General features: G+C 38.8%; 1 protein-coding gene across 5 annotated transcripts in view; it reads right to left on the minus strand.

The window, feature by feature from the left end:
• Positions 1-26,298, minus strand: part of LOC100646636 (photoreceptor outer segment membrane glycoprotein 2) — a 77,974-nt gene that overhangs the window by 2,180 nt on the left and 49,496 nt on the right. The window contains exons 3-6 of one of the 5 annotated variants that reach the window (XR_007226502.1): positions 25,414-25,570; positions 20,747-20,975; positions 18,728-18,877; positions 6,259-7,841 (exon numbers count right to left, since the gene is read on the minus strand). Coding sequence is in view for 4 of the 5 variants with exons in the window: in XM_048412549.1 (XP_048268506.1) it covers positions 18,557-18,877; positions 20,747-20,975; positions 25,414-25,570 (707 nt within the window). In the remaining variant the exon portion in view is untranslated. Of the gene's footprint in view, positions 1-5,627; positions 7,842-16,772; positions 17,586-17,694; positions 18,878-20,746; positions 20,976-25,413; positions 25,571-26,298 lie in introns of those variants that run through there. The other 4 variants (XM_048412552.1, XM_048412551.1, XM_048412550.1 and 1 more) reach the window with 4 other exon arrangements.

Consider the following 26,298-nt stretch of genomic DNA (forward strand, 5'->3'; position numbering starts at 1 on the left):
ACTTAGGGGTAAGTTCCATAATTATAATTAAGATACTTCCCCGTTCTTCTTGCTACTGCAAATGGATTATCTTTTTTGCTAGAGTCAAGTACTCATTTTATATTAACGCCATGTTCCAGGCGAATTTTATCTTCTGGAAACTTCTAAAAAATTCAAGACATTTTGCATATTTCATTCTCAGCCGAAGGCAAATCTAACCAAAAAGATTCTAATACCATTCGTATGTACCAGCAGTTCGAAATTTTTCCTCTTTCTAAAAATTTCTCCTACAGCTTGGTCCAACTGCGACAATTCGAATTTTAATCGCTATCATTTTGAACATTTTTTTTTTCCTAAAAAGCATCGCGAGTGAATTCCCGGATCTCGCACGGAACATCGATAATCCGCGCAGCGTTACGCGGAATGCACGATACGCGCGAAGCATCGGCCGATAATGGAAAATGTATTGCCAGCAGGAAGAACAGCAAGGCACACGTTCCAGCCGCTTTTTTCACCGGAAAAAGAGAGTGACATTCTCGCGACACGCATGGAAATGCTCGGCCTGCCGTCAGTACGGAGGATCATCGCCGAATCGGCGAATTACCATTGAATTTTTCATACCAACGTTGCGATTGCAAGGGAAAGGAACGTTATCGCGATGCTATGAAAAATATGTGAATTCTATTGCATTTTTTTTTTCAAATGAGAGGTTGGTATTTTGGAGGTTTATTTGGCCAGTCATTTCATTAGAAACGCGATTATAGGAATTTTATAGCAATGTTGGCGAAAAATTGTTGCGATTGCAAAGATATTTGATTTTTATTAATTTATCTGAAATAGGAGTTGACTTTCGAGTGTTTATCTGGATAAACACTGGATTAACTGCGAAATTATGAGAATTTCTCAGTGACTATTACAGGAAGCCAATCTTTATTCAAAAAATTAATTTCCGCCATATATTTATTTTTTTCTTTTTAAAAGCGGCTAATTTTCGCATAGTTATTCACTCGGCAATTAATTTAGCTGCGAAATTATTTATCAGCCATGATAAAAAATGTCCTCTTCATTAAAATTCACGACTACTGATCGTAAAAACGCGACGAAAATGTTAATTATTTTTTGCAAAAGGAGGGCGTGGTTTTTCGAGGATTTATTCGGAGGTGAATCACTCGATTAGCAGCACGATTACGCGAATTTCCCAGTGGTGATCGTGAAAAGTCAGTCGTTCTGTTTATTAAAATTCATTAACATTGTATCGATCGGTGGATGAGTGGGGTTGGTCGGGGGTTGGGCTCGCAGGGACACGGCAATAACGATTCGCAATAAAATTCTCGTCCAGCGGATTAACCGTTACAATTTCGTTACGCGTTCAACGCGAAAGTAATTCCTTTTTTTTTTTACCATGGTGCTACCGGGGTGGGACACGATCGAACCTCGGTGAATATCGTGGCAAACATTTTTGCTTGGCCATGCTGGTATATTAACACGCGTGCGAGCGCCACAGACATAGCGACCATTGTCGACGTAATTACGGGCACTTTGCGCGGTGTGCGAAATTATTTCGCCATCCTCTGCTAGCCATTGAGGTTGTGTAACAAGCTACGATTTCAAATTTTCCTTCCTCGAATAGAATCCAATTTTTTTTCGCGATAGGAAGGATAAAAGTTGAGGAATGAAGACATACGACAGGAACAATGTGTTTATTCTTTTGCAATTGATATTTGTGATTTTGTAGATTTGTTTCTGGTTTATTTCTAGATTGATTAGAGATTAGCCATAGATGATTCTCCTTAAAATGATGTTAATGGGTCCGAGATAATAAGCATCGATTTCAGTCTTTCGCCCTTCGGATAAAATCGGATCTTTTCATGATAAAATCGAAATTAACATTTAAGAACGAAGACGTAAGATAAGAATGTGTCAGTTCCTTGTAAATGAGAGTTTTATAACTCTGCAGTTTTATTTCTCGTCGAGTTAATTGACAAAGTTGCTGATTTGGAATATACGACAAGAAATACACTATGCCTAGATGATCGTAATTAATGTGGTGTAATGGAAACAAATAGGTATACGTATTTAATAATTACCTACTGTGTAATTACGTTTCAATTGGAAAAACAAGTAAATTTCTATATTGAATACGACTAATAACGCTACAGGTAATAGAATAATCTTCTACATTTTAGAATTATCACAAGACAGGACTAAGATGTATGCAAATAAAAAAGTTAACAAGCATAGATTAACGAAATTTTTCAAACGCACTAAAAAAGATTCTAGCACCTACCTAATTCACGATTTCATCCCCTCAATTACGAAGAGCGACTGCGAAGGGGTTAATATGAAATTAAATCCCATTGGCGATTTTGCGACGAGTCCTCGGCGCCGAATTGCCGTCCTCGATCATCCACAGTCAGTCCGTGACATTAATTGTTCGCAGGGTAGTTTCAACCTTCTCCCTTCCTCCGTTTCTCGCCACCCTATGCTTGCTAAATCTCCTTGCAGACACCCGCTGGATATTTCGAATAAAGCCCCGTGCTCACAATTCGAATGCTCGTTATTCAACAGACAGGTATTGGTTTATCCAGTTTACCTACTTTCTAAACTAGCGACGAATTAGCCACGTTTCTCCTTCGAATCGGTTCGAGAAACGGGTCTCGAATTACCATAAACCCGGAGACAAATTAGGAACTCGGATACGCCGATTAATCGTCCACCAGAGCGGCCACCTTCAGCATCATAATTCAACCCCTCGTATCGATGCTACCCCATTGTTCAGACTCGTTCGAACGATTTTCTCTCCAGTTTCTGTTAGTTGGAGCTACAAGGTCGAGCAAAAATCTTAGACCTTCCATTAAAAGCTTCTGTCTCAATAAAATCTTACTAAATCCGTGAACGAAGGGAACCATAAACGAAGAACACGTGTTCTAAAAATATATATTATTTTCACTGTATATATAAAACCAATAACGTCAGTCGTTTAAGATCTTTGCACATGCGATCGATATGACGTTTTATTGTACATGATCGATAAGAGTGATTCTAACTTTCTTTCGTGTCACACTGTATAAGAAAGTTTAGCGGAATTAAACGATTTTAACGGGGGGGGGGGGGGGGTCTAAAGGGGCGAATTATAAAATATAGGAAAATATTTGAAATAGCTTGAAAGTTTGTTAATTATAATGATTCTTTTGTGACTGAAAATATAGTACATAAAGTAGTTACAGCAATCAAAGCAGAAGGTGTTGCAACATAGGATGAAGGAATGATCGAAGAAGAGTAATATTTAAGAAAAACAAAACTTTCTAATTTACTTGTTTTGAGTATCGGGCATTTAATAACGGTAAATTGAACATCGAGGAGCGAGCTGTACATAATATTAGACCTGGTGAAGTTCCTTTCCGCCAATTACCACTCTTCATCTTCGCGACTCGATATTGCTGTACTTTCATCGTAGTTTCACTTACATCGTAATAAAAATTCCAACGCAGCGAAAAAGAATTTACGAAGAATCTTTGCTAAACTGTTCTCTCTAATTTCATCCTCTTACTTTATAATGTCGCGCAACATTCGTGTTACGATTAACTTATTTAAAACTGGAATTTCAGTTTTAAAAAGACTAAAACAAACGATGTATCTGATAAATGGAACGGATGTAGTTAAATATTTCAGTTGAGATTTAACATTTATAGCGTGCTCTTTACTGGTACACGAGATCTAACGTTTTCTGATTGAAAAACATTTTCTCTACTGATCGATCTTGATTCTTCTCATTAATTTTTTTTTTTATTACTAAATACGTCACAATTAATTCTCGTTGAGAATTACAAGTATGCCGACTGGAGTGTTACAACGGCATATCCATCCAGGGGCAGTTGTACGTAAATTCAGCATTTCATTATTTCACAGAAATTCATGTACATGAAATAATCATCTTTCGATCTTGAAAATACTACAAATTTTCCATACAATCTGATACAAATTCTACGCGATATTTAAATATCTTCCATCAAAATTCCATCGAATTTCGTCAAAAGAATATATTAATACCAATTTTCAAATACCCAACTAATATATCATAAATCACAAGCGACAAACTGTATAGAGGGTTAGCGAATACCAACATCTCAAGATAATTCATCGCGGAATAACAGGTTGGAAGAACCAAAGAGATAAAGGAGACTCCGGAAAGAATAAGAAAATTGGGGAGGAAAATCAGAAGAAAAATATAGGGAAACTAGAGGAATTGGTAAAGGGAATAGAGCTACATAGCGGAAGGTAGAAATGTAGAAAATAGAAGAAACTGGATGGCAGAGGAGAGTCGCTAGAAGAAGCCTTTAATATTTTTCTCGTAAATCTTACGTTGTCTCTCCTCCTCGTCGGTGGACTCAGCGTCCAAGTACTCTCTGTGTGGATCCGAGGGCGGCTTATCTTTAACTTTATCTTTCCGACTTTGCATTTTATTGACGGCTCGGCCTGCCGGCCCCGACACCTCTGCCGCTCGAGGGTCTCGTGCAGCTGATTTATGCGACCCGACCGACTGTTACCACGATCCACCGAACCCTTTCGTCGGTTTCCTTCTTGCCGTAGATATTGTCAAGAGCCACGCCAAGTCGCTCGATTCTCCACTGAGAACCACTCTGACGGACGGGATCTCACTCGATCGTCGCCTGTCCTCCTAATCGAGAGTCGACTTTCTGTCGCTGCTTCACCGCGTGTCTCGGATTCTCCGCTCGTTTTCCGCGAATTCTTTCGTGGCTGAATTCACGATTGAAATTTCGCTATTTTGTCGAACAGAATTTAGAGATTATAGAGATTTTAAAGGTTACATCGAGTGAAAAACGGGAGAGAAGTAATGTTACGAATATCGTTTCTAAAAATTTATCTGAAAATTTAGCAATGTCTGCATTATCTTCTCGTAATAAATAACATCTTTACGATGAATGGAAGTAAGTTATTTGTGTTTTGAGAGCTGAATAGAATGAATTTTTAATGAATATCGTTCAACCGAACCGTTTGATTTTTAAATTCCCATTCAGAGTCCTATCTTTTAATCGCTTTAATGCTTTCGGAGGCGTAACCTAACCCAGTGTATATCCTTTATCCGTAGAAAATCCTGTGACCCTCCTCAACGCAACGACACAACCAGACATCGTGTTATTCCACGGATTTACAAGACTTGGTTTCACCCTCTGAGATTATCGTTTCCGGTATACGGATGCCGATCCCTTGCACCGGCACCAGTAAACTCAACCAGAATATCGTAGATCTACATGCGAGGTGCGGTGCAAACCGTAATAACCAACGAAGAATTCATAAAATCGAAACTTAATGGGACGAAGACACACAAAAATGGAAATATCGTAAACTCACTGCCTTAAACAGAGTGCAGTAGAATTTTTTATAATGTGGTGGATACATTGGTTCACGAAAATATTTGAATACTTATCATGAAAAATCTTTATGCTCGTATTGTATGTATTATACAAAACATTTTGAACTTTTATTCGCGCTGTAACGAGACGCGGGTGTCGTAACTGTACTGAAAATTTGGAACCAACTTGAAAATCTATAGAGGTGGTTCTTTTTACTGAATCGCGAATTGCTCACATGTGCATAGTTCCCCTAAATAAGATGCAAAATGGCGCTACTTTCAGTCGACAATACCGATCGATCCCATCGGCTCCTATTCGAGGAAATATAAATCCTGTTTAATGCACCGGCCGGTGAAACGACGTGGATTTGCGAGCAACCGAACGGCCATTTGGGAGCTCGATGCGAGATTGATGCGCCACTCTAAATATCCTGATCCATCTCCCATGATCCCACGGAATCGTCGGGCCAATGATAAGCTTAAATAACCGGAAATATAGGGGAACAATGGACGTTGCGTTTTAAGTCCTGATACGAATGTTTCTTTTTTCTATATTTGTGATATCGAACTTTCATCCGTGTTTCGATCATCGCGGATTACTGTAAAATTCAAAATTCTGTATTTTTACCCCTTCCGTCCATTTTCTATTTTTTTGCTTATAATAGAGAATAAATAGCGGTTATCAAGTAAGAGCCGCGCACAGAAACTTCATTTTTCTAACAATAGTGCTGCGTTGTAAATGGTAGAATGGTTCTCGGTTGTTTAAGTTACTTCTAAATGCGCAGAGAAAAAAAATAGCGGAAGAAAAAAGAAAAATGTTGCAAGCTTGAGTGGTCCACGTGGTGTAATTGAATTTTTGCGTTCTACGTAAAAATTGTTCAGTGGCAAAGGAAAAAAGAACGAACCTTTGATTATCGGTGTCGATTGCCCGTCAAACCTGATCGCTGTCGGCAGCAACTTTTCAGAGCAGTCAAAGGGCGTGGATTTTCGATGCACGAGCCAGGGAAAGTGACAAAAGCGAGCTTTACAGACCCTCGCACGCGCGTCACACCTCGCCCCGCAAGTTTAGCGTTCGACGAGAAAAATCTGTCGCTGATGAAAGCACCGTCGAGGCTGCTGCCTGCAACAATTTCTCCCTCGAGGAAATTCAGTCTGCCCCGAGACGAACTTACTCTTCCAAATCTTCCCTGCAATCTTTCTCTTTACTGATACATCGTTTCGAAGCCTGTAAAAGATAGCTCGAGGAAGAAGCTTTGCGCATAGTATCGTTTCGAAGCGTTTAGAGGTATATCATCGGAAAAATTGAAGAAGATTCGAAGTTACGTATGAATACGTATACTTTAAGGTACGATTTCACTCACCGAGAACAGTTTCTTTTTCGGCTAAAGCAAAGAATCGTTCCGGGTATTGAAGTTTTCGGATCAGAATCGAACTCTCTTCTGTTGAAGATCTCATCTGACTGACAAATCGGTTTTCCGTTAATAAGAGAAGACCGAAGAAAATGTTGGTAAATGTATTATTTATATTTTTATTTCAGTAGTTTGGTGTGCATTTAGAGCTGTAGAAGTTTGGTAGAATATCGATGACGAGAATGTGAGAGGCAATTGGAATTTTGTCGCGATCCTATCGAATATGGTACAGTAGTACAGGAATTGAAGATTCTTAGACTTAGCTTATGTGTAAACGGTTCTTGAATTTTCTATGCCTGAAACTCGTTTTCAATTTGAAAACAACCAATGAAATTAATTTGATAAGCAGAATCAAGAAGCAGTTATACATCGAATAATTACTATTTTCCAATCGTTACACGAAACGATGTTCCATCTTCGGTTCATCCGTCAAGATTAACGATTCTCATGCAACCAGCAGGTTTTTTCGTACAGTCGAATGAACGATGATTTCGACCGTACGTACGAAAAGAGAAATTGCATCGAATGAACGAGTGGACAGGAAAGAGCGGCATGGAAGGGTGCAGCCGGTCGATGGAACGAGATTAAAAGAGGCAAAGCTACAAGATTAAAAGGCAATGCCGGACACGGGCCGAATCGAACAGCCCGGACGAGTGCTCGCGGAGACATTTATATTCCCGGGAAATCGTTATTGACCGATCAGAGAGACTCGAGCGATCCCCGGCGTGTCGTTCTGCCCTTTTCTTTCTTTCCTTCTTCCCTTCCTCGATCCAACGTCCACGCTGTACGTCGTCACTATCCTTTCAAAGCTACACACGTATACACCGCCACTATCTCGCTTTGTTCCAGCTTCCTTCGGGAGTTTCATTGTCGTTTATGATATCCAGCCTTTTGTAGCTCCTCCCTTCATCCTGTCCACCAGCCCCACACCGATTCTTCTTCCATCGACTTCCTTTTCTCTATGTTGAGACTGTCGTTCCATCATCGTTGTAACGAGCATTTTTACCAGTACCGCGCAGAGAACGTCGTTTTGCGTGGTATTCGATTGATCGGCATTATATTCACGATGCTTTGGTTATCTGAAAATTGGAGATAATGGTAAGATATACGCGCAATAAATTTCTCGGTTAATGTATATCGTAGGAGCGTGTTTGTGGATAGTCGTCGTATGGAATCGAGAACAGAAGCTTATTTCGTGCTGTTCAGTGATTTTATATAACAGAATTGTTTTGTCTTATCTTGTCTGTTTATTGGAATTCTCTAATAACGGATCAAATTAGTATATTATTATCTAAAACCTGTTTTAAAATCCTCTAGGAGAAATAAGATCTCCACAGTATCGTTAGTAATCGTTTAACGATCGAAGAGAATTTTCCAGTCTCTCTATTTGTTATTTTCCTGTCCTTCTCTTCGTGAACCGAGCTATATCGAAAACGAATTCTGCGAAGCTGCAAAGCCACTACTTCCATTTTCCATCGTGCAACCCCAGTCAGGTTATTATTCCCTTAACGCAACGATCGGATAACGTGGCATCCGAATTACTCGGCCCACTTTTATTGCACCGCTATTTATCACCGGGACGAAACACCTTAGCATCGAGGCTTCTACTTCTATCCATCATCCTCCATCTTCTTCCGTCGTCCATTTAACGCGTGGCGTGCTCCCCTTTAGCCTTTAAAACATCAGACCAAACGCGAACCAAACGACTTTATCCTTCAACGAGGTATCATTAATCCTATGAGTCAATGAATATTCGTTCTTTACAACAATTAATAAGAATCGACTCTTATACTACATGTAAGTTAGGACGACGATCTTTTCGTTAACTGTTTTCCAATTTTCTTAAGACTAATAGCTTATCGAGCTTTCAACGAAACAAGCCAATGAATATTGATTATGTTATTATATTACCAACAATTATTGAGGAGTTTTCTGCAAGAAGAATTATTACGAAATTTTTCTTTGTTCTGTAAATATGAAAAGAACAAAGTCCTCCGAGAATTATTATAATTATCGATGCAGAGTTAAAAATTCACGAATCGTTTTAACAAAACCATCAACAATTTTGCGAAAGAAGATTCTTTCGACGTACTAATGGTTCTGTCAATCTTAGATGGAGCAAAAGATACTAGTAGAATCTACGAAGCTTCCCATCGCACAGTGGTAGATCTGTTCTTGGTTTTCGAAGCTTCATCAGTCTTTCGACTTATCGGAACCGGAAGGAATCTCGAAGAAGCGATCCTCTGCCAGCTGGAGCAGCATAAAAAAAGACATTCCTTGAAGGCCGCCGGTCCTATCTGAGGGAATGTTTCTGACCGCACATGGATCTTTCGGAAAAAATGTTCGGCAATGAACCGAGGAAACGGAAACCATTCCTTCCTCCCTGTGGTTGGCTCTTGGCCGACGATACTGAAAGAGAATCCTGGAAAATCGTGACTAGTTTTCTGTACGAGCTTCCAAAGTGTCAAAAAAAAAAAAAAAAAAACTGTACATTTGTGTGTGTAGCAACAGGACCTTGAAATAACAAAGCTAAAAAAATGTTTAATTTTTGTACACATACGAAACACAAGTGGTTAGAACGACTACTTTGCAAAATGGTCGGAGAAATTTTAAACTTGTCCTCCTTAATGTTTCACGATGCTCGATCGGTCGAACGTGGTCTGCACAATAAACGTGATATTACTTGTTCCTCGACTTTTCTTTTATTTTATTCTATGATCGTCTCATTCGTGATTCAATTACATTAAGCCGAACGCATGCAAGGCTCGGCTTGCAGCGGAAGGTTTATCGGTTGCTAGAGATCGTTTCGTAATTGCCGCCAGATGAATTTGCTGTGGTGCGAGGTAACTGCGAATATATCGTACCGGGGCCAAGCAGGAAGGCGGAAATTAAAGGAACGAGAACTGTGTACGGGCAACGAGTTATGAAATACGACACGGGTACACAGATCCGATGAAACTTAATCGGGTTGGGCGAATACACGCCTCCTACTAGTTGTCTATTGCCCTATAAAGATCGTTCGTGCCTTACAATCTTCTGTCAACGTTTCCACTGTTATTCATCATAAATAAGAACAGGTTAAACTACATTTGAGATATACGTATACACGTACAGGCATATGGACGAGTTATATCAATTAAATCATCTGTAAATTACACACTTTACTTTTAATTTCAGTTTCAAGTGCACAAAGAGAAACAAGTGTGAGATTTCACTTCAGCGAAGAGTTTGTAACATTTTAGAATTTAATCCGGAAAATTACATATTGCTGAAATCATATTAAGGGCAAATTACGAACGAATAAATACAATAAAAATCGTGAAATAATTTACGTAGGCTTTCCAAGTTAATTCGAAGATATACGTACACGTATGAGGTCATTTTGTTTTCATTCGCAATCTCTCGTTTTTGTCGCAAGAGGATGTTCTATGGTCGCGATGGGATAAACACCGGGGGTTTGTGAAACAATCGAATGGGGCATTCGAGGGAATTTATCAGTGACGCGAAGTGTGTTGTAACGCAGCGATTTAAAATGTTAAACGCATATCGTGGAATTATTGGGGGCAGCATCGAATCCAAATTATCAATAATGGGCTATTTAAAACGATTAGCGAATTTCCGCCGAGGCAAACCGTACTTTACAGGAAATCTGTATAATGAGATTGTCATATCGATATATTTTGTATCGCCTCTTCTTTTTTAATTTTAAAGTCGCGTTCAACCGTGTATTGTACTTCTCAAAGTGTTACAGAGTAAAGTGCTCATGTAAAAGTCATTCTGCGTACGAAACACGAAGACCTTTTTTTTAAATTTTGAATCGCTTTTCCGAGAAAATCAAGTTCGAATGTTTATCAAACGCATATGAATTTGGAATTTATGGACTTTTAACGAGATACGAACGAATAATTGGCAAAAGATTATTCTACGAAAATAAGTTAAAAATATAGAATACGAATTTTTCGTATTTTCGACAAAATCCAGTTTGAACATTCGTCAAATACGAACTCGATTTTCACTAGAACGAAGCTTCAAACGAAAAAAGTTCAATTCCATTTTTTACTTATTTTCGTCTATAAAATAATCTCCTGTCGATTATCCACTTGTCTCCAATCTGGAACTAACCAAGTTGGTGAAATAACTTTTCAAACCTAATATTCTCCGAAACGGGACATCGAATGAAAGAATTATATTCTACATTTTTGTCTTACTTTTGCATGCCACACTTCGTATACAAACGATAAACGTTGAATCACTGAAAATCTTATTCGCCTGGTAACAATGGCAAATGGAAATTACTATGTAACTCCGATAGTTCAGTTAACCAGACGTTCGCTAAAAGCCATCGACAGACGTCTCTTCTTTGTTTCTGACTGTTGTTTTACCATGGTAGTCAGCGAAACTTTTTGAAATTCCAGAAGAACCAACGAATGGTCCCAATGGCTCGTGAAAGTATGAAAACTTCGACTAGGAATGACGGAACAGTTTGCTATATTTCGTCTGACAAAAGCACGAGCTTCTGGCGAATACGCAGACGAAGTTCGTCGAAATGGACACTTAGAAAATTGCGATTCTTGTATTAATGTGTCTTTTTATACAGACACTTTGACGTGTATCAAGAAACATTCTGAAAGACTGTCTTTAAAAGTAGAAGTGTACTACTAAAATGAAAGCTGCGTAGATCTTTCTATATGTATCATATGCATATATTTTTAGGGATTTCAAATAATCTACCTTTCTTCCTTGTCGTTATTTTCTTAAATGAAAATTGTCTTTTTATGAAGTGTACGAAGATTTTTGTAGATGATTATATTATGTGTATCTAGCTAATCGATATAACTTGCGAATCATTTGCAAATATCACTGTCTATCAATTCAACGAAGAAGTTGAACGAATTTGTAAAATAGTCGAAAGTGTTCAGGTTTTAAGATACTCGAAACTTCGGATTGAACCAACGAAGTTGGTTCAGAAGCTTAATCCAAATTAATCCAAACACACAACGCGTTGCACGAAGAACAGGAAGAAGAACACACGTCAAATCAATTAACGCGCGGGGGATACTTCTGTTTCAGAAGAAAATAGGTCAAAGGGCCGGTGGGCGACCGAAAGCGAGCGTAGCCATCGTATGTATGCTAATTGAACGAGGGGCAATCTGGAATGGACCCAGCCAGTGGCTTCCAGTTGATTACCATGGCAAGTACTCGGGCGGAGAGTTCCTCCACGAACGACAATGTGAAAACAGCTTTAATGTTCCTTGCCGGCTTCCCTCAGGATGGTTCAAAGGGAAAGAGAGAAAGACGAGAGGATGAGAAAATCCTGTTCTAGGATTACCGTGTCATAGGAAGTATCAAGCTTTTCGTCTAGATTGAAGTTACAGTGAATGCACACCCCTTTTGAAAAATCTTAGGGTGGTTATTATTATATTTTGCCTCGAAACTGCATAGATTTAAAGTAATTTAAATAAAAAGATCTGACGTGAACGTTTATGTAGAACATTTTTAGTTGTAAAAATATGAATCTTCATAAATATCTTCAATCTCGATAAAAGAGTAGTTTTGAAGACCTCCGAACGGTGTCGTAATTTAGTAAATATAACACTAAATCGAAGATTTATTTTTACGTTCTTCAGAGTATAATTTTGCATAAATACGTGGAGTGTATCAATGGTTCTCGTATCAGAGTTAAAAGTACGCTTCGTTGGCCGGAAAACGGGTTGGTTACGGATAACGAAATGCTGGAGGGATGGTTGTATAAATTAAGTTTAGTGATTAACTGAAACACTGAAATATTGTTGCGTTTAAAAGCGAGATGCTTATTAAATTCGGATGGTTGAAGCTATACCGCTTGCTGAAATATTTACAAGCGGGAAATGAAACGGTGGAAGATTTAATGAGCCGATTCCGCCGCGGATTAACATGCAGTTTTTATATTTACTCGTTTTGTTAGGTCCTTCATTTAATGCAACTTCAATCTACAAATCAAACGTAGATCGTAATAAATTTTATTATCGCCAAGCGTTATAGTTGTCCTTGGTATACAAATAATAAATTCAGCTAATATATACATATAAATATATATAATATAAATAGATAAAAGATAAATTAACAAATAATAATTAATCTCCTAGATTTTTCTAAAATCAAGTCTTTCACCCTTAATTTTTCCAAGATTACAACTATCGCCTATCGATTACAATTCCAACTACTGTACAATCACCTCCATTCTTTCACGGCTCATCTCAACACAGTCGCTTTAGAGTATCTTTGTCACGGCGTATCACGCTCGGAGAGAATCCTGCGGGACACGGAACTGGTCTCTTTCCGCGGTGGAATCGAATTTCAATTTAGCGAGTGGCAGAGGGCGAAAGAGTGGGAAGACCAGGTTGATCGTGGAGGTCCGCGGTTGTTTGTCGACAGGCGTGCATCGTTCTCTCCTGGAACACTTTTCTTCGGCAATCGATTGCCGGACAGGACCCGGCATCGAGGGATTTCCTCGAGTGCTTCCGCTGTCTCGTGCAGCTTGCACTCTCTCGAATCGGTTCGCTGGCCATGGGAATGGGACTAACTGTTTTCTCGATCGTGCCCGTTGATCGAATTCAACGGAAACAATGACCACCGGAATAACCGGTACACGTACGGTCTGTTCGAACTCGTTCCTCCGACGAGTACGTTCGATTTTCCGAAAATCGTCGACCAGTTTGGTGTATACAGGTCTCTGGCCGTGAATCCTGATGACGGTTCGCGAAGTACACGAACGTCCAGGATGTAACCTGCGTGCTAACATTGTGAATTTCACGCAGAATCTACCGTTCTGTTGACAAGCAAGTGAATTGTTTGATCCTATGCGCGTCACGGTTCGAAAGGGTTGGAACTGTTGCCCACTTTTTGACGACGTGTAATTTCATTAGGAATTAAATTGGAATTTTTCAGGAAATTGTTCTGAAGCAGGACATTATTAACGGTTCGTCTATTTAGTAACGAACAAGTTTTTATTCTTCGCTGATTTATAAAATGGCACTTATTGTTATTTTGGTGATGACAGAAAGAACGTAATATAATAGGATTAGTTGTAATTAGTTGAAGTAATGTAGGAAAAATATGAAAATGTCGTATAAAGACTTTACGTAATGTAAAAAATGAGAGTGCAGTATAAAAATTCATGATAAAGTAAAACACGATGGTTGTGTATGGAAATTCCATGTAAAATAGAGAATAGAGATGCTTTGTAAAAATTCTAAGAAAAATGAGAGAGAGAGAGAGAGAGAGAAAGGCAGAGAGAAAAAGAGAATTTTATATAAAATGGGAGATGGAAATTATATAGTATGAATATTCTGTGCAAAATAGAAAACAGGAAGATTGGATATGAAAATCCTCTAGAACAGAATAAAACAGAGATTTTGTTTAATGTAAACAGACAAAATTCCTACATAAGGAATACGTGGAAAGAAATCACCAGATACGAGAGCAGACAAGAGACGAGAATAGCAGGATCGAAGAGAGAGCGTCTGAAGAACGAGTGAAGTGTTTCTGAGTTGGTCAAACACTGAATCCAGATTTCTCGAGGCTTCCTCTTATATACTAAATGTTCCTCAAAAAGATCGACGTCACATAGATTACAGCACTGTCTCTTACAGTGTTAGCTATAGTTACAAATATTATAAAATACCACCGAGTTTATTTAATAATAAAATATACAAATGTTATATATACCGAAAGTATCGTGCAATTCCAAAATCGATGTCCAAGGAAATTTCAAGTTCGAGAAATTTTATATCGGAATATGGATCTTTTATATTTTTAAACTTTTACTAGAAATTTTGAAACAGGTGTTTAAATTATTCGAATTTTAAATAGTAAGCTTTTTCTATGTGAACGCATAAAGAACATACGCATAATTAATGTTTTGTATAATATTCAACTTTTACTAGAGAAAAATGGAACTTAAATTACAGACGATGTATTTTCAAGTGTTCTCGAAAAATAATGGCGAGATTTTGGCACCATAACGACTTTCTGCACGACTTCCGGACAGGGTAGTGGCATGCGCTTGCTCCGTTAACATTAATACGTTGGACGTCGCGTAAAACTGGTTGCTTTACTGCGATACGAGGGAAACGTGCGGATCGTAAGAACTTCGTTACCACTGTCGCGAGAAATTGCACCAACTCGCGAAAAAACCCGTCGCACCCTGTAAATTTGCCATTATTAAATTCGACAAGGACGAACGAGGCAGGAAAAGCGGTCCGCCTACCTCCAGCCAGAGCAAGTTCCTGCTTCTAGAAACGGAAGAAAGATCCTTTCTGCTTCCTTTTCACCAATTTCTTCTCTTCTTTCATCTTTATCCAATATTTTCTTCCTATTCTAAGTATAATATGTCATATACTCAGCGTTTTAATATTCCCACTGATGTTCCTATTCATAAGTATCACTTGTGCAAATTTACTGGTTTGCAAACTGTACAGGGACAAACTCTAAATACGTTCAATGATAGACGTGCAAAATACGGTCGTACTTCTTTTAAAGGGTAAATACACCGTTTTTGTGGATAATTTACAAATATTCAGGCAAGTGTGTCGCATAGAAATGAAGTTTTAAATTTCAGTAGGTAAGAGAAATCGGTTAAATATGCTTTTTACCTTTTATTTTTGGTCAAAGAATGTGATGATTCAAAAGAGCCTTCGAGTCAAGATTGAAGCTGCCCTGATAGAATCATGAATATTGATGTTTGTCCCGAGTCGTCGCGGATGAAAATGATGGAGCAGCAAGCTGGTGTAATGAGTTATTCAAATTTTGTTTATGCCTTGTAAAATAGAGAGTATCAAACTAGGTTGCGAACCTTTGAATCCAGAAAACCTTTCACAGCAATATTCTCAAATTCTGAATTGCGATTTAACCCCTACGTCTGAATAAAAGAACAAAATAATAATAAAATAAAGTAGAATAAGCTCGGCCATAACAATAATATATTGGTTAACATATTTAACACTCGTTACACTAGCTTGTTTACTAAATATACGCTTGCAATGAATATCTTGTAATATCTACGTATTTTTAAATTTGTTCCAAATCTTCTGCTTTCTAAAAGTATTCCAATATTTTCTTGAGCTACTGTAGTTTGATTAATCTGTACGAAGTTTATCGATCGTTCGTTTTACGCGCAAGAAAGCCTCGATTCGCTTGACACGAGCGATGGAACACAGCTGTAAGCTGCAACGAAAGAACCGCACCCTCGTCAGTTTGTACGCGCGAAACCGCTGCGCGAAACAAGGCGTGTTCGCGAGAATCCCCCAGAGATTCTACCGTTCTTGATCCCTGTTAGTTTTCGTTGCTTCTTGCGAGCTACGCGGCTAGCAGTTTAAATCGAGTCCGCGTCATCGGAACGAGCACGCAATTATGCTTTTTTCCGCTAGTCGGTCCCTTCTCCCGCCTCGGGACTTCCCGATTCCTCCACGAGAACCACGAATCTCGAGCTTTCTCTAAACGTGATGAGGGTGGAGTGAGGTTTTTCTTCAACCCCCTCCCCCCTGCTGTCAGCTTCGAGGAACAAAAAGCTAGATCCTCGAATTTTCTTTAGCAGACGCTCCAGTCGAACTGTTTCGCTTGTTTCCGACGGAATTTTGGCCATTTCTCCACGCTTTTTAGCGCTTCATATCTTTCTCGATTATTTTTGTCGCTGACAGATATTATGGTATTATTGATTCAACTTTTGTCAATTAATTAGTTTCAAATTATTTCACCATCGTATATCGGAAGGAACCTCTGTATTTCTTTGATGTTTTATTATACCTGAACTTACAGATTGATTTGACAGTTTCTAAATTTTCTATTCAGATCATACTTTATCAGTCATTAGGAAAATATTCTTTCATATAACAAAGGATTATAAAATCTTTACTATCGTGTTTTATCATCCATCGATACGATATTCTTTTATGTAAAAAAAAAAAAAAAAAAAAAAAAAGAAGAAGAAAAAGAAACGGAGCAATGTAAGCTTTATTCCATTTAACCATCGGTATCCAACGATTGTACTCTAGTAATTACATCTGTTCTTCAGTTTCTCCGATTCCTTTATCTATCGCATCGAATATCTCGATTCGTCGGGGGAGGAACACGATCGACTCAGTGAACGCGGCTTTTTATCATCGTCGCGGTCCCCGGTCGAGATTTTCGAAGCTTCCGTACCATCTCTCCTGCATCCGTTCCTTTCTTTTGTTCAGACCCATCGATCGTTCGACTCGATACGACGGGGAAAACGAGCGGTTTAGTGGCGCGACTCGATTAACCGATTCCCAGTAATCATAGTGAAAGCTATCGTCGAATCTTGGCGTCGTACTTCTGCGAGAAAGAAACTCTACGAACTCTTATCTTATCGCCCATTGCTCTGGTCTGCGTCTTTATCGTCTTTCTCGTTCTAAACGAACCTTGTTTGTTCCTCAGAGGCCGTTTCGAGAGTGTATCGTAATCGATGATCGATTAATCCCCGCGGAGGACGCGCGCGTTGCTTCGTTAAACGCGCCTGTCTTCCGGCGATGGCTTTTCATTTCGATAAAAGCTTCGAGAAACGTTTCTCGATTCTTATAGATCTCTACGATTGAAGTTAAACTTGATCGATGCTTACACGGAACCGTATTATATATTTGCGTTGAAAGGTGGGGGAATTTTTGTTGGGCTTGTGAAGGAAGTGTCTGACGTGGAAATATGATTCTTCTTCGACGGCATTGGTTTTATTTTCTGGTTTGTTTCGGCTTCCAGAGGTCTCAGTCCGTATCGCTGGAATATACAAGCGGACGTAGATCGATCATCGTATCGCCTCGGCCGCTGTTTTTCTATGGGGAGATTGAAAATGGAATCGTTGAATTAGGGGGAAGAATAATTAGAATCAATTTGGACTGTTGGAAGAAAGTTTTGGTTTCCATAAATAAAAAGAACAGTAGATAAGAAACGAAGACTGGAAGAATTTTTGATAAATAAGTTTCAGTTAATCTGTATAACTAGCCTTACTAATAAGATTATAATTTTTTTACCCGAATTGTTAATTTCGCGCGATTTACCCGTTGCACGTGTTTCTCCATAATCCACCTACCCATTGATTAATAAAATAGCAACGTTCACGCGGTGTCTGCGTGATATAAGTAAGAAACGTCAAGAGATAAAATTTCAGCCAACACTCGTAGCTACAAAGTTTTTAAACTTTCCTTCATCACGTGGTCGCCTTTCTAATGAAAGTCCGACGCGGGTCTCCGTTTCTTTCAGTGGCGCGCGTGCGCTTCCATTCTAACTCGGAGAAATTAGAAAATTAAACAAATAAAGCCGGAGCGGCGCCGCTTGAGCAAAGTGTTCCACCGACAACACATACAGCTGCATATACATAGATGCAGAGGCGCAAACTTCATTCCGTGGATATTTCTAGCCAAGTTAGAAAGTTACTGTAGCTTCCCTTTAACTCTTTTCAGCTGGCAGCAAGTTGCTCGGTCTACACATGTAGGGTTTGAGAATTAGCAACTCTCCGGCGAAAAATGAGACAGCAACGAGCGTACTCGGATGAAACTGTCTGAGAGAAACATTACAAATGTACGAACGAGTAGTCGAAACGTTAAATGCAGTGAGGACAGTTTTTTCTGATTCGTTAATTGAATTTTGGGGACTTGTTGAAATTTTGGTACACGCGTAAAGTGGTTGAAGGAAAGTTTGATTTTTATCGGTTGCTGTTTAATTATGAGAGAAACGTGTCAATTTTTAGATGGTACTTGATGTAAGGTACTTATTATAGCTACGAGCTAGACAAATATTGTTCGAATTAAATTATTTCATTTTTCTCAAACGATCTAAAACCTCGTCGTTCAAAATTTTCCACGTTCATTCGATTGACACCGATCTTTCGCACATTTACGAACAGCATCGTTCGTCGAGCGACTCGCTGATGGCTCATCCGGGGAATCGATTGATTCAATTCAGCCGGTCCACTAACCCGATCGATCTGGCAGAGATTAGGTCCGCTGGCTAAGCCAAAATCCAGACGGCCATAGAGCCAACCCGGTGAAGCTGCCCACCGATCTCCAAGCGCCACCGCGTTCCTCGCGGCAGTGAAGTCGAACCTCGACAATACGCTCAACGAAATCTGAAAAGAAATTTCCGTACGTTAGTTGTATGTATTTGTACTATAAAATTTGTTCGGCTTGTCAAGCCTTTCCTTATGTTGCAAATTTTTCTTTATACTTGTAATGTTGTTCGTAATTAATTTTATATATGTATCGATATAACAAATATAATAAAATACAAATATAATGAATAAATGTAAAAATATATATAATATAAATAATAACGACTATGTGTTATAGAACTTAAGAATTTGAGAAAAGAGCTTCAATTTTACTTTGTCTTGAAGCAAGTTTTCAACAAAAAGATCTGCCAGAATATGGACAATTTCTATTGATACAGTCTATTTAACAAGGATGTGAGTGGCGTAATTTAGTGACTGTTCGATATGGCAGTACAAATCCTATTTACTATGTATTAAAACGCTTTCATATTAATAATCAGCTTGACCAGCACGATTGCCTAAAATCTATAGCATTAACTTCAGATTAATAATAAAATTAGCTAATATTGAATTTCAGGACTTACATCACCGGAATAGCGATATTGTGATAGCTGAAAGTAAACCGACCAATAAAACGAAATTTTTGAAACATAATTAAACATAATTAAAACAACAAAAGACCATCGTATTTATAACAAAGTATAGGTATTGTTACAAGAAAACCCCGCCATTTTACGTTCAGCAAGATACCAATATTTTAACAATAAGTAATATGGTGCAGATAATTTCCAAAGCGATGAGAGAGATCGATAAAAGACAAAACGGAGCGAGGACACATAATGAGGTGCGGATTAAATGTAATGTGCAGTGGAAGGGGTGATATTGGTCATCAGTTGAGGGAAACATTAATGTTCCTTATATTTCATATGTTATATTATTCATGATTCTGAAAATTCGTGGACAGATAGCAAGACAAAACTTAGAAAGCTTAGTGGTCAGTGACCACGGAAGCGTGGAACAGATGATAGTGGCCGTCAGATGAGGGAAATATTTATGTTTCCTTATATTTCATATGTTACATTATAAGTTAAACCGTATAAGTATTCGCGACCAGTTAGCAAAATAATTGGAGGTATAATATTCACGAATTTTTACGTTGATTATTCTATCACATTATCTTATTACGTTATCTTAGTCGTAGGACATCAGATTTTAAAGAATTTTTTTGGATCAGAATAATTTGCCGCGCGAGCTTTTCTTCGCAAAGTATAACATCTTGTCAATGAAGGTATAATGTCTAAGATGGTCTTGTTAGATTTCATAGAATATTTTTGTCGGATGAATACGATCGAGGGTTGAATTACTAGAGCAACGAAACGATGGAAATTTGGCGTGAAAAGCAGCCTTTCACCTTAAAATATTACGCGTTTGCGGGCTTCGATGACACGTGGTATCATCGCGTCCAGGCAATCAATAATTCCGAACGAATCTGATAATCCACCGCTATTTCAGTCCGCCTCTCGTCGACTCGCTTCCAACTCTCCACTGTCGCGCTTGTTTATTCTAGATTCGCGAATAGCTGCGGCGATAAAATTGCTGCTATTTATGCTTGTAATTTTTCATTCGATCAGCTGTCAAAAAAGAGCTTTGGAAAATCCGCGAATTACGTCGACTTAATCCCTTTGGTCATTTTTCTTCAGCAGATTTTTAGAAATTCCCTCTGTTTAAATAGATCAATATTTGACTCGCAGCGTAGAAAATCAAATATAGTCTTTGACATAAACGTATCTAGAAATTACAATGGAAAGAATAATCTACGTTGGTTCGACGTTGTCCAACGATCATTTCGATAACAAATTTGGCCCATCGTGAAACGCACTTAATCCCAGCCATCCCGATTCGACTAAGCAATTGTTTGCGCCGGTCAGCGCGTTATTATTGATTTACCTGTAACACAAACAGAAACGCGATCAGGACTACGGTGGAATAGAGCGTTCCGTTTAGCACGCTCTTGATGGCGACGAGACAGCCCCGAGGGTTTAGGCTGTCGTAAGTGGAGTTTTGTTCCGAATTTGGCAGCTGAAGAGGATCGTGATAGCACGGACCCTTTACGTTGATTCGGCAGCAACTCCACGGCACCACCGGTGGTGTCACGCGACCATCCACTTTCGCGTACCTGAAACAAGATTCCTACGTGTCGGATCGCCTCCTCACGTACAATCCATTTTCTCTCTTTTACGTTGCTCTGCTTCTCTAGCCCTCCTTCTTATCCCGGTCTCTATGGTGTCGTTCAGAAGAATCGTTATACTTTGGTAGAAACGTGTTTCCAAGATGTTGGCTGCTACGTCGGTACAGCTGGACAAGGGAAGGATGGTTATGCCGCAAATGGACTGAGTTTGTTTTAAGGAAGTGGCGATTTTGAGTTGAGGTTTTTCTTTTGCGAGAATATTTTTGTCCCCGATTATGAAAGTAATATCAAAATTAGGAAATAAAAAAAGTCGTTACGTATGTACGGTTGTAGAGCGATTAAGAAGGGAGTTAAAAATTAAAAGAAATTGTCACGTACCTTCGCAGGTACTGACAAGCGCTTCAATTTTTTCCAATTACTTCTTGCACAGTCATAGCAAAAAGTCAAGATCAGTGGACGCCAGGTGTAGGAAATTATCGGGGAACGTCGATAGCGAACATTAAACGAGCCACCGATTGGCATTCCGCAAGTTGTTGAACTTGCTAATTCGAACTTGTACGCGAACATGTCTGCGAAGTACAGAATGAGCTACGAACCGTGTCGCGTACCCTCCTGGACCGGCGACACCATCTCGACCGTGGCTTTTCGTGGCAAGTTTTCGTGCGAAAAGCGGCCATCGACCACAGGACTTTCACGTGTCCTATACGGTGGCTACGTTCGGGTAATTAAACGCGGTGGCATCGATCTGTGGCTTGAATCGGTTCATAGACATCGATAGAGGCGAGCTTGGATTTCGCGATGCGAAATTGTACAAAGATCATTTCGGAAAGTTGCTTCCATGAATTATAGATTCCGTCGAGAGATAATCGGATGTAGGAATCTTTTAAAAATTGCTGGCAAATTTGGGATCACTGCAAGAATTTTTTAAGGAAAGAGCATTGCCATCGTTATAATAATCGATATTTTTTAAATGTCCTGAGAGATGATAAAGATAGATTTTTAATACTAAAGAAAAAAAAATGATAACACGGTATTAGTTGCAAAACTATTGCGAAAAGCAGATTTCAAATTAGATTAGGTGTTTTAAGATGTTTCAATTATACAGGCCGAAAGCGACGATAAGGAATTCAAGAAACTCTTGCCTTAAAATTTAGGTATTCAGGACGTTTGAATAATCGATCGAGTAAAATGGTAGTTCTCATAATTAAAACGATGTTATATCACGTTAAACCGTTAACAAAGAATCGAAGAAACGACTGTTTTGAAATTCCGGTATCTAGGTCATTCGAGCAATCGACCGAGCGAAATGCTGCCTCTCATAATTGAAACGATGTTATGTCACGTTACACCTTATCGAATTAACCCGTGGCGTCAGCCATTTTGTCGCGTGCATATGATATAATCTCAATGGATTTTACGAGATCAACGCGGAGAAGGGGGTGGTTGATGCTTGGGGAATAGTTGCGGCGACGAGGAGAGACCCGGGGCTCGATCCTAGTGGAAGGTATAATTCTGCAATTAACATAACGAGAAATCGATAACCCACTGTTCTATCTGCGATTACCAGCCACGACACAAAGGCTTCTATTCGGAACGCGCTATTAACCCTTTATTATCGAACGTATTACCGCTACCACATAATGCACACATACGTCAGCCTACAGAAACCTAACTATTAGGCAATTACCGCGAAACTACTCTAAGCAACGCGAACTCGCCCCGACTGCATGAATTGTTTCATTCAAATGTTTCGCATCCGTTACTTCCGCTTCTCTACTCGCAGCCAGCAAAATTCGTTAACCTCAACAATTCCAGGTATCAAGCGCGCGGTATCTGTACCAAAAATCCTAAAGATAGTTTGCTAACTATCAGAAATTTATTACAATCGGAAAACTCTGTAGAATAATTACAGAAAGTGCAAGATTTTTGCGGAAATTTCTAATTTTTAATTCTTCGTTGGACGCTGATTCGAACGAAGAAGATTATTGCCAGATATTGTGCAATTTAAGCGGTGATAATGATCATGAATTATGTACTTCGTCATTCCACAAGGTGATCGATCTTCACCACAATTGATCACATATGCCTATGATCACATATGCCGCATTCTTTTGAAACTACCGGCCTAAATCGATGTTTCTGGAAGTCGCTGCTTGGGGACAACTATGCGCTTATCACAGGGTAAATTTGACTCACTATGCGAGAAGATAGTTAATTCTAAACGCCTTATCATGGGTCACCGCTAGGGTAACATCCAGTCACTCTAAACATGACACATCCGTACAATCAAAGTCTACATCAATCAAAGTGTACATCGAGAGTATTTCTTAATAAATATATTGTTAACTATACTCTAGTTTTTCTTCAGTACATATCACTACTTATCCACCTCAATTCAATATTAATATTCCGATGGACAGACACGCCAATCATCCTTCTATGTGATGTAATCATATGGCAAACACGAGACATATAATTTTAACGATATAAAATAAATAGCGCGGAAATGATAGTCGAAAATTATTTAATATATTCATAAATTCTCATATCGATATCTAGGTTGGTTCGAAGAATATAACGGTTCACGACCTCGCTTAAAAATTCCTCCATGTTACATACAACTTTCTTTCTAAAGAAACAAACGAATCTGAGCGATCGAGGAGCATTAACGTGCAACATTTCACCGGCCGTAAACCATTTCTAAATCCAGATGGAGAATGCTTTCGCATGGGCGTAACGTGTGGCCGGTAAAAGCACACACGGAGGAGCCCTTAGAGGGTGAGTTAGGTGGGCCAGACCTGAGGTGAAAGGCCCTTTCCACGGCGTGGAAATAATCTGGCCATGGAAGGGCACTTTGCCGAGGAGCCAGCAGTGTTTTAAATCCTTTTCTAGGAGCATCTCGTGGAGGGCGTAGAACGTCGAGCCTTGGAACTTGGAAGCACGACGTTTCATCTCCTTCACGCCCTTCCTTGTGTTTTTCCTTCTTTCGATATACAGGGCGTTAGGAAAAAGTGGACGATATATTAGGTTCATGTAAACTAGTTGGTGGAGTGCATCGAATCACGTAGGAATTACGCTGATTAAACGCTGATGATATTCTCATTAATTAATGATCAAAGTTTGAATCCAAAGAAACATCCTACGTGCATCAACCTATAAGTATAAGGCGTATATTTAATAATCAAGACCACGAACACGTTTTTTTTAACACAACGTATAGTTTCATTAAGAAATGGAAACCTCTAGGAAACAACGACATCGATGTAGCGAATATGAACAGCTTTGCAGAATTGTGGATGGCCGCTTTAAAATCGTATAACGGGACCACCCCTCTCGGTCAACTACTCCCGTTAAAATTTCGTTTCTACGCGGTGGGAACGCGTATAGTCGTAATTAAAATCCTGGCATACTTTCTGCGTTTCCATTAAAGTTCCTGGAAAATTTGTTCCTCGCCGTCGGTGGACAGAAATGGCCTGGGTATTATGTGTAATTATTGCACGGATGCTCGTGGAAAAAATGTTACTAACGCGATGGGATGGGTGTCGTGATTTGTTGAATTTCAATGCGCTTGATCGTGTGATTTCTGGTGTTCTATTTTATATTCATAGAATAGTAATATTCTCCTGTGTTTGCCTGCAATTCAGGTTAGGGTTCATGTTCCATTCATAGTTTTATACGGGGTGAATCATGAATTACTTTACATTCTTTTGTTATCAGTGCAGCGACTGGAACTCTTCCCGTGTCGTATCATATAATTAAAACGGGTATTTGGGACGATTGGAGTACGCTTTTTATCAATTCAACTTTTCCCAAGAAAATGAAAATGATAACAATGAAATTGTAACCTGTTCACGCTCAGTTTTTAACGAATGTTCAGACAAGTTTTCGTAACGTTAAACACGCAGCATGCAAAATATACAGAATAATAAAAATATTAAACATACCAAACAAATAATATATAGTAGGATATATGTATGAAATAAATAATCGAAAATATATAAAATAACGAAAGCAAAATTCCATTTTTTTTGTTAAATTTGTAAAAATATGGATTTGTACGGACATTAAGTTTGCATTAAATTGCAGTTCGTATCTTTCCAAAGAAATTCAATTTCCGGTTACAATTTTAATTATAATTATAACACTGTATGAATTCTTATGATAACAGTTTAACAGCCACGATAAAATTTCGATAAACTACTTTCTTGGGAAGATGTTCCACTTGGGTTAAGCAGGATCACTTCCTTGGAAGTAACATGACTATCGTAAGACGATAAAGCTCACATTGTCCATGAACCATGGTGGAGGGTAGGTGAGAAGATAATGGTCGATAAACGCGGATAGGATATAGATTTTATGGTGTATCCGATCCATAGGAGCTATCGACCCTCGATTGTCTTGACATAATTAACCGATAATTACTTACCTCAGGATATCCGGCGAGTCCAGCATAAGAAACTCCCGTTGCAGCCAATATGTCTTGTGCCAATCGTCGGATGAATCTATTCCGCAACACTGCATGTTAATCTGCATGCTGTCTATTTTTCGCTTCCATGACACATCTGTGAAGTATCTTTTCATACCTATTTCACAGAATACGGAGAATTTTGACAATGAATTTTGATGAATTTTAGAAGGAACTAATTCTTTAGAATACGATCAAACACGATTCATTCGTATTATCTTGAAAAAATCATAATTATTAAATGACATTAAAGGAGAGACGCAAATAATATTTAACCTATGCATGATGACTGAATCTCCCATGGGTCACCAATAAAATGACTCCTGGGAACGAGACATACGGTGTATGAAAAAGAATGGAAGAATCGTCGGGCGTATATGAATCTCGATTATTCTCACACGAGATGGGACGGTATTCTGTGGAAGCGCCGACAAATTCCATGGAACGGTGGCCGGTAGCCTGGAATATTTTGCATTAGCCTACGACTTTCCGATATTTTATATCCTATCGAAGGAATTTGTCGAAGCGGTTGGATCCGTGGAAAATTGAAATTTTCATTTTCATTTCGCGGTCGAGACCTTTGGCCTATTAATTAAAAACCTATGATCGAAATAATCAAATGTCGATTATAGTTAAATACTGGTGATTGAAGGTTCACGCGAGATCGAACAATTTATAGCGATTTCATTAGCGGTTTAGGAGATTTCAAAGTAATCACGTGGATCTTTCCATTTTAACGCAAGTGTAGAATAACAAATACGAAGATCCCCATAGATAATTTTATTTTATTACAATTCTGTTTTTTTATAACTTTGTCATGCTTCGTTCTACATTTATTTCGTCAAA

The sequence above is a fragment of the Bombus terrestris genome, chromosome 15, assembly GCF_910591885.1.
Source record: "Bombus terrestris chromosome 15, iyBomTerr1.2, whole genome shotgun sequence".
NCBI lineage: Eukaryota > Metazoa > Arthropoda > Insecta > Hymenoptera > Apidae > Bombus > Bombus terrestris.